Raw genomic sequence first — 18882 nt, 5'->3', positions numbered from 1 at the left:
TGTTTTTTGTAAAAGCCATTTTAATGTCAGAAGGAAAAAAATCATTGCGCTAATTTGGAACTTGACAAACTTTCAAAAAAGACAAACAGTGAGTAAGGCAGGAAAAGTCGTGATTTATTTTGAGAGGCTGTGTTATTTTGGTGCTAATTGGTGTTGAACCCGGAGGTGTGTGTCAGCTGGGTTGTTCTCTATATAGTCTGGGTGCGTGGCACTGCTTTTAAGTGTGTGTACTACAAAGTCTACAAAATATTCACCCGCCACCGCGAGCGAACGAGGTGCACGCGCCAATGACCCCATTGATCGGCGGCAGTGAAGGTGTCTCGTTTTAATAATAATGCAATTTATCGTGGCGGGCAAGGCTGAATTGTTATGCGATTAAAAGGAGGAAGGCAAGGAACGGCGCCCTCAAGCTGATTAGGATAATCGCACACGCAATATCCGCCGGTTCATTTTGTGACATTCAGGTTGAAAATTTGTGTTCGAGTATGAAAGAAAAACTTGGGAAAATTAAGTGACGAATCTGAAATATTTTTTCTTGAAATTCCAGGGCTCTTCAACGGGATTTTAATTTTCAACTGCTAAAATTAAATTCTTCCAATTGTTAACTTTCATCCTATTTTCAAATTAATTCTCAAAATAGGATAGGCACATAGTTTAATAAGACCAAATTACAACCAAAATTTTTTTAATTTAATCAAACTTGCGTGTTCAGCGCTAGCCCAATCATTACTGACATCAAAGGAGAAGTAGATTACCTGCTCAATAACTTATCCAATTTATTAGCCATTTTAGGTGCAAAGCGTGCAAAGTAAAAAGGGTTGAGCTCGTCTGAGCAGTCTGAGAGGAAGAACAAAGCTAATTAACTTAACACAAAGGCTGATCGATCAGCCGGCCTGGAAGGAGTTCGTAGTTGCGCTCTCGTGAATAAAAAAGTAATTCACAGCTTGGCGCGGCAGCGTAATTAAGGCTGAAAATGCAATTAAACAATCGATCAATCACGCACGGCGGCCAACAAGTGAGCGCGCGCTGTCGGCTTTGGAGACAAATGCAGTCTGCAAATGTGGGGCACTCTGCAAAATGAGAATTCGCGCTCGAGGTGCAGCGGACATTGCTGTGTGTTTGCCTCAAATGGAGCTATAAATATACGGTCCGAATGCACGCCTGCATGCAATCAAAATTGAAATTTGCACACGGCGGTATAATTACCCACGGACATGCATTATATGAGCTTATGTTAAATTATGCATGTGGTGCGGCCAGCAAGCTGGAGGGGTCTCAACGTGTGCTAACCAGACTTCAGAATCCAATGCGAACCAACCAGGCATTTAAATGGGGCAGTATTTGCAATAAAGCGCAAATAAAGTATATGAAAGATCACAGTTGATTAATAATTCTTCATTTAACCTCGGATTTTCTTTATTCAAAGCAAGACTGGATTTTTTTTTTATAAATTTCGAAACATTGGAAACTGAATTCTGTAAGCTAAATATTATTGTTGAAAAAAAATATTCCAAATTAAAATAGTTCATAAAAGCAAAAATTTAATTTCTTTTTTAAAATTTATTTTCATAAAACTTTGAAAGTCGATGAGGAAGAAACGTAGGAATAAATGGAATAATGAATGTATATGAAAAGAAATTAAATGAAAGTTTTTGAGATTTCACAAAACATAATTAAAATGTTTGAATAATTTTGTAAAGACAGGTTTAAATCCTGATACATGTTTGCATACTCTTCATAAACTCATCTATAGAAATTAAATATATCATCTGTTTAATTTTTTTAAGATTTTTTCCTCATTTAAACATAAGAGAGGAGTGTGAATCATTATTTTGCACAATTTTGAATGGAAGCTACCGTAATCAAATTCCTTTGTTTGGTCACCGCTGATTTCACATATTGTTTAATTTGTTTTATCATATCGCCCACTTTGGTGAATCACACAAAATTCGCATTCTATATTTTCATCGTCACTCCGCGGCAAGTGACATTATATTTCCGATGAAAACCAAATCACATGGTACCATGCTCCCCTACACCAAAATCACTCAGCCGCGGTGGTTAACCAAACTGAACGACTCTATAAACAGTGTCGCTGCTCACTTTGCACCAAAATGAACACAGGCGTTCGGAAAAGGGCTCGACATTTTTAGGAAAAAGGGCCGAAAAATAACACTGACCTTTAAAGATCAAATTATTTCGCGGGCACCAAATTAAAGGACAGAAAATAATGCATAACTTAAAAGGTTTATTCTGGTTATTGTTTCGCGTGGTTGCAGAGATCTGACACACCAGCAAGAGCAAAAGGAAGAAGACTCTTGCTGCATCACGAAACACAATCTTGGCTGGAAATTGGCGTCTAATGGCAAGAGGGAAGTTTCCTCTTACTCTTAATAGAAGGAATAAAAGGGGTAGAGGAAAAACAAAAAGCAATTAGCGAGGAGCAGTTTGATATTGAAATTGAGACGCGAATCCAAAGATGTATTTCATTTATAACAAAAGTGGGCTCCCTTCATTGTTTTTCTTCCGGATCGAGGAGTAATTCAGCAAAAAGGGCAGTGCCTTTTGAGAGCGAAAGGATGTGCACGTCTCGCCAAGCTCTGATTTGACTTTCAAAAGCAAGAACAAGAAGGCGGAACAATTATTTACTCGCTTTGTGAGCGGGGAAAATTTATATTAACTGTCGGCGTTTCCCGAAAAATTAATGCAAGAGCAATGACTGAAAAGTATATTGCGCTTCCGTTCTAGGCTCAGTCACCATGGCTATTTTTGTCCAAATCGGTCGGGTGCGGTTCAGTGTGCTTTGGATGAGATCACACTAAAAAATAAAGTTACATAATGAAACTATTTTAAGGATATGTAAGAAAATATTAATTTCGACTGCGCTGACATGAAAACACATTAAATATAAATTTTTTTCCAATTTACATTAGGTATATTGATCAAAATAATTTTGGCAAGCACGATATGGATTACTTTTTTAATTAATCTTGACGTTAATGCCCTCATATAATGGCAAGTTTGTAACAATGCAAACCGTTGAGGTGGTCATGGTTGATGGTGTTATTGTTACTGTATGTGAAATTCACATCTACTCTCCCACATCGGTGCAAAAACAATGAGCGTCTCTCCCGATCTTTCCACCGTGCTATTCAGCAGAGTACAATTTGGCACTGCTCCATTGTGTGCGTCGTAAACAATACGTATATTAAAATTTGCCCACTTGCATTAAGCTCGAGTCAAAAGTTTTTTACTCTTGTAAAAAGACGCGTATATTTTTCATCTCTAAGTGGGGTAATTTTCTTAACGTTGCCCCGTATCTTGAGATTTTACTTCTGCACAAACTCCATTTTCCGCCGTAACATTTCCGAGTTTGTCCAAGTCGCATTTTCACTTACCGCCTTATCTTTGCGAAAGAAAAAAAAAACACCGACGGTCTCCTTCATTAGGCAGATATTGCTCTCGAGATTTTTGTATTGTGAGTGCACGCGACGTCTCTTCTTCATCTCGGCTTTTCCCGCCTTCATTCTCTCCGCCTTGAAACAAAACTCCTCTCTCGCTCGTTCACATTGAGTTTTTGAGGCTTAAAAAGAAACTCAAGAAGACGCTTTTGTCCAAGCCCCTTTTTGCGAAGCACTTTTTGGATGAGAGGTCTATTGAGTGGTTTGTCTGTCGCTTCTTTTCCTTTTGTTGAAAATTCCAATCTATCGCAGACATTTCCAATAATTTTTTTTTTATCAAAGCGCAGATCATTTCTTTGTATTTTCTTATGTTAAAAAATTAACAAAAGTTTAAATTTTGCATTTATTTCCTACATTACTTCATGATGAAATGTAAGAATAATTTTCCTCACTTGAGAAAAGTTTTTAATCTGAACTCAAAGAATTGTTGGCAAACAAAATAATCTAGCGTTTTGTTTTGTGAAGTATCAAACAATTCTGGGCGCTTTGAGAGAAAAGAGTTGTCGACACGGAGCCAAGCCGGCTGCCTGGCTCATACATGCAGTTTTTTTTAGCCGCGCGTTGTTTTATTAGATAGGAGCCTGCATCACTACTCGAAGATCCATTGTTCTTGAGCAAGCGGCCGCTCTGCACTCGTAAATCATCCGCGGTCTGCTGCAGAGCACCGAGAAAACCATTCACAACTAACTTTTATTATGCGAACATGCTCTAGTTCGCCGCCTGCAAAGCCCTCCACTTTTCCAGCCAACACATTATTCGCACGCTGATGCCAACAAATCTGCGTGTGATTAACTGCGGCGAGATCCATCACGGGCAGTGCGAATTCTCTTTTTTAAGTCGGGTATTAAATCTGCACCACATCAATCTATTTTCATTTCTTTTCTCTCATCGATTAATTGAATTAAAGCCAAATTTAAAAGTTAAAAAATAATTTAAAAGTTTGGTGGCTTTTAATTGTATGAAAAATCTTTTTCCAAAATATATTTGAATTTCTGTAATTATACAAACAAAAAATATTATAATATATTCTGGCATTTATTCCTATTTTTAATTTGTTATTAACTTTCTCATTTACAAAATAATTTTTTTTTAGAAAATTGTTTTTGCTGAAAAGTTGTAATATAATATTTTTTTGCTTGCTCAGTCTTAGAAATCAATATTAAATTTTTTTAACAGAGTAACCAAGCAAAGAATTTATGAATGTTGATTTGTTATCCAAAGGAAAAGTAGAACAAGTATTTAAAGCAATTTCCCCGGTTGTTGTGTTCTTTTTTTCATTTTGAATATTTATGTGAACTGGAGCATTACCCCCTTGGGCCTCGGTGGTTGGTTGCTTTTGAAGTTTCGAGTCTCGCCCAAGGCACTTCTGCCTCTGTTACGGCAAAAACTCGTCGCCGGCGCATTTAAAAATAATTAAAGTGCGCTGCTCGTTCCAGCGCGTGCCACATTAATTAATTCAAAATGCCATTTCTCGCTGGCTTCCCTTCCACTCTTCTCGCACTCGCTCACACACATTCATGCTAGATGCACACGCTGCTGCTCTATCGATCCACTGTGTTTTCTGGTCAATGGGAACACACTCGAGGGAGCTGCGACGAGCGGCAGCCGATTTTATCGCTGCACAGTTTTCAGAATGCATGCACAAAACCGTCCTGCTTCCGCGTAGCTGCGCAAGTGGAGCGTCAACCGAATCACAATTAACTGCTGCAATTACAGTAGTCATTGTTTTAACAATCTATTCTACAATCAAAGCCTGAAACGACCAGGACAATTGATAACAAAAAGTCGTTTAATGATCAAATTTATTGTAACTAGTAATTAAAATTTGAAAGATGTAGTGTTAAGTAAAAATTTAAATTCTTATGTTTTCATGAAAAATTTAACCTTAAAATTATTTTTGTACTAATTTATTTTCAATTTAATTACAAAATTTAAATAATAGTTTTTAAGAGCTATACATTTTTGTGGTTTAATATAAATATTATTTATTTTGAAAAATAATAATAAACAAAAAAACAAGTCAACTAACTCTCACTGCGACGAATAGGGTTTTTTTTATTTCAAAAGTTTTAAGAAATTTCTTGCTAGAATTGGTGCCGTTTTGTGCAAAAAATCCATTATTTTCTTTCATGTAAATTGTTTCCAACATTTGAATGTAAACAATGAGGTGTAACAATTTGAACAAATAAACAACAATACAATAATATTAATTTAATAGCAAAATCAATAACAAATACATGATTTACTTAAATGAATTTTAATATAATGATTTAAATTTTTATAAAATTGTGCAAGTGAATTCTAAAAATTTATATTAATAATGACAATAATTTAGGGAATAATACGGAAAAATTCTAATTGCCAGAAACATTAATGTATTCCATATGATTATATTGCATTATAATCACCATTGTGTCCCAATATTTCCAATTTTTTTGTGGACGATATCTTATCTTCCAATCTCAATAGGAAATGATTCCGACTTTTGTGTTTTAAAACTGGGTGTGTCCTTTCCTTCGGAAATATAACAAAGCTCTTTGTATTTGGATTGCCTCCAAAAGGCAGTACCAGTCTGAAAGTATTAGAGGAAAAGAGCGACCGCCATAACATAACACACTTCTTAATTCCACGCCGGCACAAACGTGCGTCTCTTGGATAGGACGTGCTATTATGTTGGTGAAGCAAATGCATTTCGCTGATGAAAAGGATCTCGGAGACAATCTCGCCGAGCGGCAATTGCTTTTCTCGTCGTCGCGCAAATTCACTTTGCACCGCACATTCAGCGACAGAATTGAACGCGAAAAGCGCCTTACTTGCTGCTTTTGGCACTCGCCTTCCATTTAATCCGGATCGGAGATGGCAGAAATTGAAAACGCTATCTCTGCGCTATTTGTTTTGATTTCCCGGCCCATTGTTGCGCCGCACATCTCAGCGAGATGAGCGCTCGCTTGAACTCTGACATTTAATGATGCTGGTCGGCGGCGCCCCGTTCCTTCCGCAACCGGCCGAGCTCAAGCTGCGCCGCCGTTTCGCGATTTTACGGTTCTTGTAAAACATTTTGTAGGCCATCAGACTGGAAATTTTAACCTGGTCAAACTAATAAAAATTATGATTCAGTAATTCCCAGTTTTTTTAAGTTGATTAAAATTTTGAGGTAACTTTTTGTGTTCAACATCATTTAGACGCGGCTTTTAAATTATTATTTTTTTTCTTGAAATTAAAACGCAAATTATTTCTATACATGAAATTTTTCAAAGGTTTTGTGGAATTAAGGGGACGATTAAAATAGTGGCAACTATAGTTTATTATCTTTCACTTTTTAATGTACATAATTACTGCCTATTGTTCCTTTCCATTAATCCCTTGAATTTCTGTTAACATTAGAATTCAGAGACTTCAAGTCACTTAGCAATTAAAGAATAAAAATTGATTTTAATCTATAACTTTTTAAACTTTTATTTAAATAATATAATTTTACTCTAAACAGTCATTTTCGGAAACATGGAAAATTTATATTTGTTGATACTAGAATTAGCCATGAAACAATTTTACAAAATGGATCGATTTTGGCTGGAATAGGGCCATGTGCTTGGCAACTAGATTGCGTTCATCCCCCTCGATGGGGCTTTTGAGGTTTAGAGCACTTCATTCAACATGCAAACTGTTAGTCCCATTTCAATTTATCAACATGATGCATCAAACATCTGCTCTCTCAGCCTTATATGAATGCATTTCAATGTAGCCCACAGCAGCACTCACCAGGCTTGCCAAGAATTTCCTCGTGGAATTCATTTATGAGTCGTAATTAATCGGGAACAAACCCATTCGCGTGGCTAATTGCACTTCTGTGCACTATTTTGAATCAGCTCGCTCCGGAAATTGAAATTTTGCGCATGCAAGTCTCGTGAGTGTGCGAAATTTTTCTGCTCGCAGAGAAGGGAAAAGGAAGGGAAGGATCGATGAATAGACGTGAGTGGGCGGATGTAGAATTTCTTTGGAATTTTCCGGCCCTCTTGCTGCGGGCGTGTTTTTGTACCGACGGCGGAAATGCGAAAGGTGCTCAAAAACGGTGCGGAGAAATGTTTGTTCTTGAAAATAAGGAAATGCTCAAACATCCTTTTTTGCGCAAGCAAAATGTAAGAAAGAAATAATGAAGATATTACTTTTTAAGATTTTATTGGATAAAGTTGCTACATTTATATAAATATATTTTATTACAAGTATTCAAGAAGATTTAGTATTTATATCTCTATGATTGAGTAAATTTGTATTTTGATAATAACTTATATAATCAAAACAGAATAATGGGGTGCATAAAGAAAAAGCGTATAATATTATACGTTTACCATTTGAAATGACACATTGCTAATTGTATCTGCATTGCAAAATTTTTATTCACCGTAAGTTTTTGGTGGAGACCGGTTTTTACCTTCCAGGTCATTGCTCGCTGGTGGGATTAAAAAATGATGTGACTTCTTTTGGGAGTTATTCACCAGCAGCGGCCGGACAGGCACACATTGCTGAGATGCTGCTGCAAAAGAGGTTGTGGGTCGCATTCATTTTAATAACAATTTCTTTGACCGCCACGGGTCAATCAGAAGAATCAGATTCCGATGGCACTACCACTGAGAGCATATTTGAAGAGAGCACCAAATTACCGGACTCCCAAATCCGCAATTTGGAATCTGAGCCTGCAAACCTTAGAGGAGCGCAACTGATTAGAATCCGGCTGAAAAACGATGAGCACAAGCGCGTCTTCAAGGAACTCGCACAGAGCAAACGTGAGAAAACAAAATTCTTGGGGAAAGGATAATTATTTCTAATTATTTCAATATGATTTTAATTAATTTATTTAACAAAAAAAAAACTCTCTGATAGTCTATTCTGTCAATAATCATATTATTATTCTAAAACTGTGTGAAGAGCAGTTCCTTCAGTTTTTACGGTTGAAAATTTTTAAGAAGCTTATCAATCATGATTTTGTATAGTGATCAACATTTGGAAGCACACAAGGGGACCAAAGTCATTTGCTATTTTTATGGTTCTCCAAGAAAATGTGGAAAAAGTGCACTTGCAACTATTTGAAGCGAATATTCAGCCGAAAATTATGGCACCGGACGTGCAAAAATTGATTGATGAGGAAAACCCTGCAAACACCACGATCTACAGTGACAGCAATTCTTTCCGGGCAGGTCAGGTCAATGCAAAGGTTGTTTGAAAATTTATGCTTCAGTTGCTGATTTATTTTTTAGGATACACATTAAACTGGGATGCGTACCACAGGGCGAGCGTGATTCACGATTTTCTTGATTATTACGCTGCCAATTACGCGTCGCTCTGCACCGTAAAAACTATAGGCAAAACCTTTGAGAACAGACCCATCAAGTTGATAAAAATTTCTGCCGGTGGTGCTACTAAGCGCCCTGCCATATTCATAGACGGAGGTAAAATATATTATGGATATCATGAAACAAATAATTTTAAAAATAAATAACTAAATAAACTAAAAACTTAATGATATGCTTATTGGTACTGATTTGCAGTAAATTTTTTAGACAAATTTTTATTATTTATTTAAAACCATTTAAACTTTTCCAAAAATATATTATTTATCAAGATAAGATTATTTAAAAAATTATTTCAAATCTAGGAATCCACGCGAGGGAGTGGATTGCGCCTGCGACAGTTTCATACATAATAAAAGAACTAGTTGAAAATCGCAGTCGCTACAGCTCATTTGCAAATGCCATTGATTTCCATATTGTGCCCCTCCTGAACGTCGATGGCTACGAGTACACGCACACAAGTGATCGTCTGTGGCGCAAAAACAGGGCAAAAACAAATTCAAAATGCTTTGGAGTTGACGTGAACCGAAATTTCGGCTACAAGTGGGGAGGTGTGGGCGCTAGCAGAAGTGCCTGCTCAGAAGTATATCGAGGACCATCCGCTTTTTCAGAACTGGAGTCCAAAGCTATTCAAGACTACATCATGAGTTTTAACGTCGGGTTTTTCAATGTAAATCAATTTGAGAAACAATATTGCCAAAAACTAAAAAGAAATCATTCTAGGCCTATTTTACGATCCACAGTTTCGGTCAGTGGATTTTGTATCCTTGGGGATATGCTTACTCGCTTCCTCCAGACTCTGCCGTCTTGCAGCAAGTGGGAGACACCGCTGCAGCAGCAATAAAGGCTTTAAGCCAAACATCGTACACAGTTGGTAATTCTGCCAAACTATTGTACAGAGCATCTGGTATGAATCAATGGATACGAAGGATATGCAAATTTTTATTTCCTTTTATTGTAGGTTGCTCTGACGATTGGGCTAAGGCTGTTCCACAAATTAAATATTCATACACTGTAGAATTGGCTGACCAAGGAACTTATGGATTTATATTACCAGCAAGTTACATTAAGCCTACTGGAGAGGACTTGATGGCTTTAATCAGGGTATTTGCTGAAAAAATCCTCCAAACTACTAACTTCAAAGAGCCTTGAATATAAATGTTGGAGAAAAATAAAATATTTTAATTTATTAAAAATATATATTTTGATGTTCAACAACGAATTATTTTAATTTAGTAGATAAATACATAATAAATTTATATAACCTCATAAAATGATTTATAACTCATAATTATTAAATACCTTGAGAATTAACAAAGTTTATTATTAATTTTAATGCTAAGAAAATACAGTATTATTTACTACATTTTTTCACATAGATATTTCAGAATAAAAACTTTAAATAATTTTGTAACCTTAAGTTTTGCTTTGAAAGCGAAATAAAGAAACCTTTAAAAAAAATGTATTATCGACCGTATAATCCTATTTCTAACGTTAGCTGATTCAGATACATTGGCATTATTAGTTTCAATAATTTTATCAATTTGAATTATATTTAAATTTTTAATAGTACTTTTGTTTGTTCTAACAGGAAAAATGTGCTAAAAAAACATAATTATTTATTTTGTTTCTAGCTAGTTTCACGTTTTCTTCTCCCATTTTCTTTTTTTTTTACATTTATGTGGTGCAGACCAGACACATTTTTATTCTACCCACGGCCATCGCTCGATGGTAGGAGTAAAAATTATGGAAAGCTAGGAGTAGTTTGAATGAATTGAAAAGGGATTTGAGGGACACACGGTGCTTTCCTTTTGGCGTTTTATTCAAGAGCAGCGAAAGAGTCGAGGCGCACACGAGATGCGAAGCGTGTGGGTCGCAGTTTTAACAGTTTTTTTCATCACCGCATGTCAGTCAGACAATCCTGAAGATGTTAACATGGAGAGCACCGAATTGTCAGACGCCCAAATTCGAACGTCAGAATTTAAATCAGCAAATCTTAGGGGAGCTCAACTGATTAGCATCCGGCTGAAAAACAACAAGCACAAACGCGTCTTCAAAGAACTCGCCCTAAGCAAACGTGAGGCAATGCCAATTTTGGGGGAATTTAATTGTTTTTTAATTCTGAATACTTTGAATTTTAATTCTTAAATAACCATCAATAATGTAAGAAAAACTATTAGCAAAGCTTTAAATTGCAATTTATAGGAATAAATTATCACGTTTTGCATAACAACAATTTACTTTTTTAAAGCAATGCTGAAAAATCAATTTTTTTAGCAACGCTAATTTTCTATTCCTTTCTTGTTTTAGTTTTAAATTTTTTCTATAAATAATTTTTATGAGCTCATGTATATTGCAAGTTGCAAAACTGAAAAGTTGCCCTAATATAATTAAATTCTTGAAATTAAATTTAAGAAGTTTCAAAGAAATACTCTTAAAATTGTGAAAGATAACCGAAAATTTTTAATTTTAAGTTTAACTCGGCATCATTTTTGATATGGAAAATAACTTTTACAAAATACTTTCATTTTAAATAGAGATCGATATTTGGAAACTAACAAGTGGCCAGGAGTCGGTTGCTGTTTTTATGGTTCTGCCGGAGAATGTGGAAAAAGTGCACTTGCGGCTGTCTGAGGCGAATATTCAGCCGAAAATAATGGCTTCAGATGTGCAAAAACTAATTGACGAGGAAAACCCTGTGAAAACCACGGAAAGTACACATTTGGCGCAAAAAGGTCAGGACTATGCCTATAGATTGTGTGAAAATGGTTGCGTGAGATCTCGTTTTTTAGGATACTTATTAAACTGGAATGCGTACCAAAGAGCGAGCGTGATTCACGACTTTCTTGATTATTACGCTGCTAATTACGCGTCGCTCTGCACTGTTACCACTATAGGAAATACTTATGAAAACAGGCCCATCAAGTTAATCAAAATATCTGCCGGTGGTGCCACGAAGCGCCCTGCCATATTCATAGACGGAGGTGATTTATTGCAACTTAATTGAACTATTAAATTTAAATAATAAGTGCGATTGCTTAATTTTGCACTTGTTTGTAGAGAATCTATACATAATCTTATTATAATTTTTTTACAAAGTTTTAATAAATTCGTTGTTTTTCATTCATTAATAATTGAATTCAAAACATATTTATAGGAATTCACGCGAGGGAATGGATTTCGCCTGCAACAGTTTCATACATAACAAAAGAACTGGTTGAAAATCGCAGTCGCTACAGCTCATTTGCAGACGCCATTGATTTCCATATTGTGCCCCTCCTGAACGTCGATGGCTACGAGTACACGCACACAAATAATCGTCTTTGGCGAAAAAATAGGGCAAAAACAAATACACAATGCTTTGGAGTTGACCTGAATCGAAATTTCGGCTACAAGTGGGGAGGGGCCGGCGCCAGCACAAGTACCTGCTCGGATAATTATCAAGGACCGTCCGCTTTTTCAGAACCAGAAGCCAAAGCTCTTAGAGACTACATCATGAGTTTTAACGTCGGATTTTTTAAAGTAAATCTAATTTGAGAAAAAAATAATTTATTGTCAAAAATTAAAACTTAAACCATTCTAGGCATATTTGACACTGCACAGTTTCGGTCAGTGGATTTTGTATCCTTGGGGATATGATTTTTCGTTGCCTCCAGACTCGGCCGACTTGCAGAGAGTGGGAAGCAGTGGTGCAGCGGCGATAGCAACTTTGAGCCAAACATCGTACACCGTCGGAAATTCTGCCAAACTTTTATACAGAGCATCTGGTATAAATTAATGTGTGCAAAAAAACGCATATTTTTATTTTGAAATTATTTAAGGATGTTCACCTGATTGGACCAAGGCCGTTCCGGGCATAAAATATTCATACACGATAGAGTTACCCGACAGAGAAAAATATGGTTTTATCTTACCAGCAAGTTTTATTAAGCCGACTGGTGAGGATATGATGGCTTTTATCAGGGTAATCGCTGAAGAAATCCTTAAACCAACCAACTTTAAAGAGTCTTCAAGATAATTGTTGATGTTGTTAAGAAATTTGAAAATAATTTTAATTTTTAATTTTAATGTAGGTAAAAATATAAAAATATACATATATTTTTATTGTATGAAAATTGATTTATAAATTTTCTATTTCAATTTTTATTGGTATTTTTTCCAGAAAAAAAACAAGTACGTTTGGATTAATCTGTAATATTAAATAAATTAAAAAAAAACGCTGATTTTTAATTAATTAGCAAAAATAGATTTTGCTTTATTATTAAGCAATTTTAGTGCATAAAACCAATGTTTTAAAAAGCTCATTTTCAAATTTGACACATAGCGCTTCGAACAGCGAATTGAATAATTGCGAGTCTATATTAAGCACATGCATATGCATTCAAAGGTTTTTGGAAAAAGAAATATGCGTCACTTATATGCAAGAAAATTGAATTGTTCACTCTCTTCTTGGCCTACTAGCTCAACAAGAGCCTTTTTAAGCCATTCAAATCTGCAAATTTACTTGCCATATTCTACGAATATACAAATTTTTTGTTCAACACGGGTTTTTTTCGGAGCAGACCAGTTTATTCTTCCCAGGATCTCATCTCGCTGGTGGGAGTAAAATTATTTAAAGGCGTTGGCAGTTGGCATGTATTGAAAGATTTACGAGCGCCTGCATTTTTAGTTATTTGCCTACAGCGGTAGAGTTTAGGAACACGACCAAGATGCTGAGCGTGTGGGTCACAATTTTAACAGTTGTTTCTTTAACCATCGCATATCAGTCTGAGGAATTAAATTCCGATGAAGTTACCACGATGAGCACCTTTGAAGAGTGCACCGAATCGCGAGACGTAGAAATCCAAAAGTCGGAATTTGAAACTGCAAATCTAAGAGGAGCTCAACTAATCAGTGTCCGATTAAAAACCGACGAGCATAAGCGCATCTTCAGAGAACTCGCCTTAAGCAAACGTGAGATAGCTTAATTTTTGGGGAATTGAAAATCCAATGTAATACTTCTTATTGTTGATTTAAAGATAATTTCATTTTAAATTAATAAACAAAAACGTGTTTAAAATTTTTAAATTGAACATTAAAAATCTCTAAAATATTTTTGGGACAAGGTAATTTTTCAATACAATTATGAAGCAAATTTCCAACTTTGATTGAGCTTAGTGATCGATATTTGGAAGCACACAAGAGGCAAGAAGTCGGTTGCCGTTTTCATGGTCCTGCCAGAGAATGTGGAAAGAGTGCACTTGCGGCTTTTCGAAGCGAATGTTCAGCCAAAAATAATGGCGCCAGACGTGCAAAAATTGATTGACGAGGAAAATCCTGTCAACATCACAGAAAAAAATGATTCATTCCGGAAAGGTCTGATCTATGCATATATCTAAAATATTGCAAACTGTATATTGTTGATTAAATTTTTTTAGCGTACTCAATGACATGGAATGCGTACCACAGGGCTGGCGTGATTCACAACTTTCTTGACTATTATGCTGCAAGTTACGCATCTCTTTGCACTGTCACCACGATAGGAAATACGTTTGAAAAAAGACCCATCAAGCTGATTAAAATTTCTGCTGGTGGTGCCACTAGGCGCCCTGCCATATTCATAGATGGAGGTAATTTTAATTGATTATGATAAAAAATTACTTTTTTAAAAGCACAGAGAGTGCGCTTATTTATTATGGCAATTATTATTGTTTATTGAAATTTTTGCGTATACCAAAGATTGATGAAATAATTAATTTTACCAAACACAGGTATTCACGCGAGGGAATGGATTTCGCCCGCAACAGTTTCATATATAATAAAAGAACTGGTTGAAAATCGCACTCGCTACAGTTCATTTGCAGACGCCATTGATTTCCATATTGTGCCACTTCTTAACGTCGATGGCTACGAGTACACGCATGCAAAGGAACGTCTTTGGCGGAAAAATAGGGCAAAAACAAACACAAAATGTGTTGGAGTTGACCTGAATCGAAATTTCGGCTACAAGTGGGGAGGAGCTGGTGCCAGCAAAAGTTCCTGCTCGGACAACTATCGAGGACCGTCTGCCTTTTCAGAGCCAGAAGCCAGAGCTATTAGGAATTATATCATGAGTTTCGACATCGGATTTTTCAATGTATATCAATTATAAAAAAATATGCTAAAATTAAAAAAAAAATCTTTGTCAGGCCTATTTGACGATTCACAGTTTTGGTCGTTGCATTTTGTATCCTTGGGGATACGAAAATTTGGTCCCTCGAGACTCGTCTGACTTGCAGAGAGTGGGAAGCAGCGCTGCAGCGGCGATAAGGACTTTGAGCCAAACGTCATACACAGTTGGAAATACTGCCAAAGTTTTGTACAGTGCATCTGGTATAAAATTAAATAAAACAAAGGAAAAAAGACAAATTTTACTGTTTTTAGGTAATTCTGTCGATTGGGCAAAGGCTGTTCCGGAAATTAAATATGCGTACACGGTTGAACTGCCTGACAAAGGAAAATATGGGTTCATTCTACCTTCAAGTTTCATTAAGTCTACTGGCGAGGACATGATGACTTTTATAAGGATTATTGCTGAAGATATACTACGAGCAAATAACTTTAGAGAGCCTTAACAATAAACAAATCGTTTATGAATAATAATAATGTTTCTTTCACAAAAATATTTTTAGAATTTCACTGATTTAGCTTAGTAACAATATTCAATGAAAAATAAATTAAATTTAAAACACAAGGAATAATGCCAAAAAATTTATTCACGCTGTAACGGGAATAACATGATGCGATTAAAACACATAAATTACCTTCCGTTTACCGTTGAGTATTTTTCATAACTTAAATTGAGACTGCATGAAATTTTATCCAGCACAATTTATTTTGGTGCAGACCAGTTTGTACTTTCCAGATCATTCTCTGATGGGAGTGTAATTATGAAAAAAAGGCGTCTGAATGCATTAAAAAAGGGGTGACCGGCGCCTTCTTTCTTTAGTTATTCACCAACAGCGAAAGAGTTAAGACGACCGAGATGCTGAACGTGTGGGTCACAATTTTAACGGTTTCTTTGACAACCGCATGTCATTCAGCTAAATCAAATTCTGATGATATTACCACTGAGAGCATCTGTGAAGAGTGCACCGATGTGCCAGACGCCCAAATCCGCGAGTCTGAATTTGAAACCACAATTCTTAGGGGAGCACAACTGATCAGTGTCCGGTTGAAAACCGACGAGCATAAACGCGTCTTCAAGGAATTAGCCGTGAGCAAATGTAAGAAATTTTCAATTCATTGGTGAAAATTATTTATATTAATAACATCGATTTTTGAGACGATATGGTTATTTCCGTAACTGCTTAAGCTCATAATAAAACTAAATTTGATGGTTTTTGGCTCCTGAATAATAAATTTATATCACTTAATTTTATAAAATTAAAAAAAACACATATGTGCTATGTTTTGAACATTTAAAATCAAAACAAATTATTAAACTTTAATTTTCAAATTTTAGTGATTGATGTTTGGAAGCAAACAAGGGGCAAGAACTCCCATGCCGTTTTCATGATTCTGCCAGAAAATGTGAAAAATGTTCATTTACAATTATTCGAGGCGGGCATTCAGCCAAAAATCATGGCACCAGACGTGCAAAAACTAATTGACGAGGAAAACCCTGCGAACACCACGGCCAATACTGATTCGTTCCGAAAAGGTCAGGATTATGCCTAAGTTGCGTCTAAATTATTGCAATTTGTGAATTAATTGTTTAGGCTACACATTAAACTGGGATGCGTACCACAGAGCGACCGTGATTCACGACTTTCTTGATTATTACGCTGCTAATTATGCGTCGCTCTGCACCGTTACAACAATAGGAAATACTTATGAAAAAAGGCCCATCAAGTTGATTAAAATTTCTGCCGGTGGTGCCACTAAGCGCCCTGCTATATTCATAGACGGAGGTATGCATTATTTAATTTGATTTAACCATTAAACCAATTTAAAATACAATTCTTGCTAGTAGAAGTGGACAAAGTGGTAATAAATCCTAATTTTTTATTATTATTAATTTTGCTTATTTTACAATTTTTGCAACAACAAATTACAGATGATTAAAGTTAAAACAATATAATGTCAATCAAAAATTTCACAAAAGCGAGATTGTATTTGTCTGATATTATTTGAAATATAAAGGATTGATGCCAATTTATGTAATAAAATTATTTTTATTCAATTTTTTTATCAGTGCCTATTTTATAAATTAATCAATCTTTATTTTAACGACATAGGAATTCATGCGAGAGAGTGGATTGCGTCCGCAACAGTTTCATACATAGTAAAAGAGCTGGTTGAAAATCGCACTCGCTACAGCTCATTTGCAGATGCTATAGATTTCCATATTGTTCCACTTCTCAATGTTGATGGCTACGAGTACACGCAAACGAAGGAACGTCTTTGGCGCAAAAACAGGACAAAAAGAAATACAAAATGCGTTGGAGTTGACGTGAACCGAAATTTCGGCTACAAGTGGGGAGGAGCGGGCGCCAGCACAAGTGCCTGCTCAGAAATATTTCGAGGACCGTCTGCTTTTTCAGAACCAGAAGCCATAGCTATTAGAGACTACATCATGAGTTTTAACGTTGGATTTTTTAATGTAAATAGAAATATGTTTAAATATCAACATTGGCTTAACATGTATAATAATAAAAATTAAAATTCTAGTCTTACTTGTCGTTCCACAATTTCGGCCAGTGGATTTTGTACCCTTGGGGATACGCTGTCATGGTTCCTCCTGACTCTGCCGACTTGCAGAGAGTGGGAAACAGTGGTGCTGCGGCGATGAAGGCTTTGAGCCAAACCATTTACAAAGTTGGAAATTCTGCCAAACTATTGTACAAATCATCTGGTACGAATTAGTGAGGGAAAAAGAAAAATTAATTTTAATCTTGGTATTTTAGGTGTCTCTGTCGATTGGGCGAAGGCTGTTCCGGGAATTAAATATACATACACTGTAGAATTGCCTGACAAAGGAAAATATGGTTTTCTGTTACCGGCAAGTTTCATTAAAACAACTGGAGAGGACGTGATGGCTATGATCAGGGTTGTTGCTGAAGAAATCCTTAAAGCTAAATAACTCCAGGAAACTTTTAAGTGAAAATTTTACGATTTATCATCATATTTTATTCTTTAATTTATTATTTATTCCGGTTTTTTCTTTTATAAAACTTTGTTGAAAAAGTTAGTAAAAAATATAAATTTAATTGAAGTTAATTTTATGAATTGTTGTATTAATTTTTTGTATTTAAAAATTTAATTTTTTAATAAAACTTGCTATAGTATTCTGATTGCTAATATAACAAGATTTTCTTTGAAGGCAAACATAGACCTCAGTAGACCTTATTGTTTCTACTCGACAACACAAACGCGAATACTGCCGTATTTGCAAAGAAATTTGAATAATTGCGAGTCAAGAGGCACGAGTATTTGCATTCAAAAGCCCTCGGTAAAGAGAGCAAAAGCGGCTCATATACAACAAAGTATTCACTCTCTCCCTGGCTTGTGAGCACAAAAGCCCAGAGCCATTCATAAATCTGCAAAATTATCCCGGATGAAGCGGGGAACGGCGAGCGTAATTGTGTTTGCCGTGCGAGTGCGCGACCAAACAAACAACCGTAAACACAGGCGCATAATCTTGACACACGCGGCTCGTCTCTAATGGCCATTATCTGTCACCTGGCCGGGCATTTGCGCCGTCACCATCTGCCCTCTGTCGAAAAGGGCTGCACAGTTGGTTTCAAAATATACACAAAGACCTCGAAACGGCGGCAGTAATTGTATTATTTAATTTCACAATGTTACGAGCTGCCAATGGGAAGCCACGCAAGTGCGGAGGAAATAAATTAGTTTCAACGTTTATAGCCCTGCTCTTTGAGTTGCGCTCGTTTGGTGAAAAGCAAACATGCCCGCCTTCAATTCTTTGAAGCTTGGTAGATCAAAAACGCACACATGTAAAAATGTTTTTAAAAGATTTTATATATTTTTTTAATATATTTAGTAAAAAGCCTGTTTTACTAAACATAATTTGAGCTGCAGTTTTTTGCCAGGAT

The 18882-nt window shown here is 35.9% G+C and overlaps 3 protein-coding genes across 4 annotated transcripts in view; all 3 read left to right on the top strand.

The window, feature by feature from the left end:
• LOC132199305 (diacylglycerol lipase-alpha) overlaps positions 1-18882 on the top strand; it is a 38513-nt gene that overhangs the window by 2774 nt on the left and 16857 nt on the right. The gene's annotated exons all lie outside the window — the stretch shown is intronic.
• On the top strand, positions 7946-10002 carry LOC132199306 (carboxypeptidase B-like). The gene is made up of 6 exons (XM_059623917.1): positions 7946-8242; positions 8450-8653; positions 8714-8905; positions 9112-9476; positions 9530-9713; positions 9768-10002. Exons 1-6 carry the CDS (start codon positions 7987-7989, stop codon positions 9956-9958), a joined length of 1392 nt encoding a protein of 463 aa, XP_059479900.1. The 5' UTR covers positions 7946-7986; the 3' UTR covers positions 9959-10002.
• Positions 15791-18185, top strand: LOC132199307 (carboxypeptidase B-like). Its single transcript, XM_059623918.1, has 6 exons — positions 15791-16050; positions 16290-16487; positions 16546-16737; positions 17065-17429; positions 17498-17681; positions 17734-18185. The coding sequence occupies exons 1-6, from the start codon at positions 15810-15812 to the stop codon at positions 17907-17909; spliced, it is 1356 nt and encodes a 451-aa protein (XP_059479901.1). The 5' UTR covers positions 15791-15809; the 3' UTR covers positions 17910-18185.

The sequence above is a fragment of the Neocloeon triangulifer genome, unplaced genomic scaffold (genome assembly GCF_031216515.1).
Source record: "Neocloeon triangulifer isolate White Clay Creek 2 clone unplaced genomic scaffold, ASM3121651v1 ptg000014l, whole genome shotgun sequence".
In the NCBI taxonomy this organism is placed as follows: domain Eukaryota; kingdom Metazoa; phylum Arthropoda; class Insecta; order Ephemeroptera; family Baetidae; genus Neocloeon; species Neocloeon triangulifer.
The sequence above is the reverse complement of the archived record's forward strand: the minus strand, read 5'-3'. Positions and strand labels throughout refer to the sequence as shown.

Coding starts and splice junctions, on each gene's coding strand:
- LOC132199306 (XM_059623917.1), top strand. CDS start 7,987: ATGCTGCTGCAAAAGAGGTTGTGGGTCGCATTCATTTTAATAACAATT. Junction 8,906..9,111: donor TGCCATATTCATAGACGGAG/GTAAAATATATT, acceptor TTTCAAATCTAG/GAATCCACGCGAGGGAGTGG. Junction 9,714..9,767: donor ACTATTGTACAGAGCATCTG/GTATGAATCAAT, acceptor CTTTTATTGTAG/GTTGCTCTGACGATTGGGCT.
- LOC132199307 (XM_059623918.1), top strand. CDS start 15,810: ATGCTGAACGTGTGGGTCACAATTTTAACGGTTTCTTTGACAACCGCA. Junction 16,488..16,545: donor TACTGATTCGTTCCGAAAAG/GTCAGGATTATG, acceptor TTAATTGTTTAG/GCTACACATTAAACTGGGAT. Junction 17,430..17,497: donor TTAACGTTGGATTTTTTAAT/GTAAATAGAAAT, acceptor TTAAAATTCTAG/TCTTACTTGTCGTTCCACAA.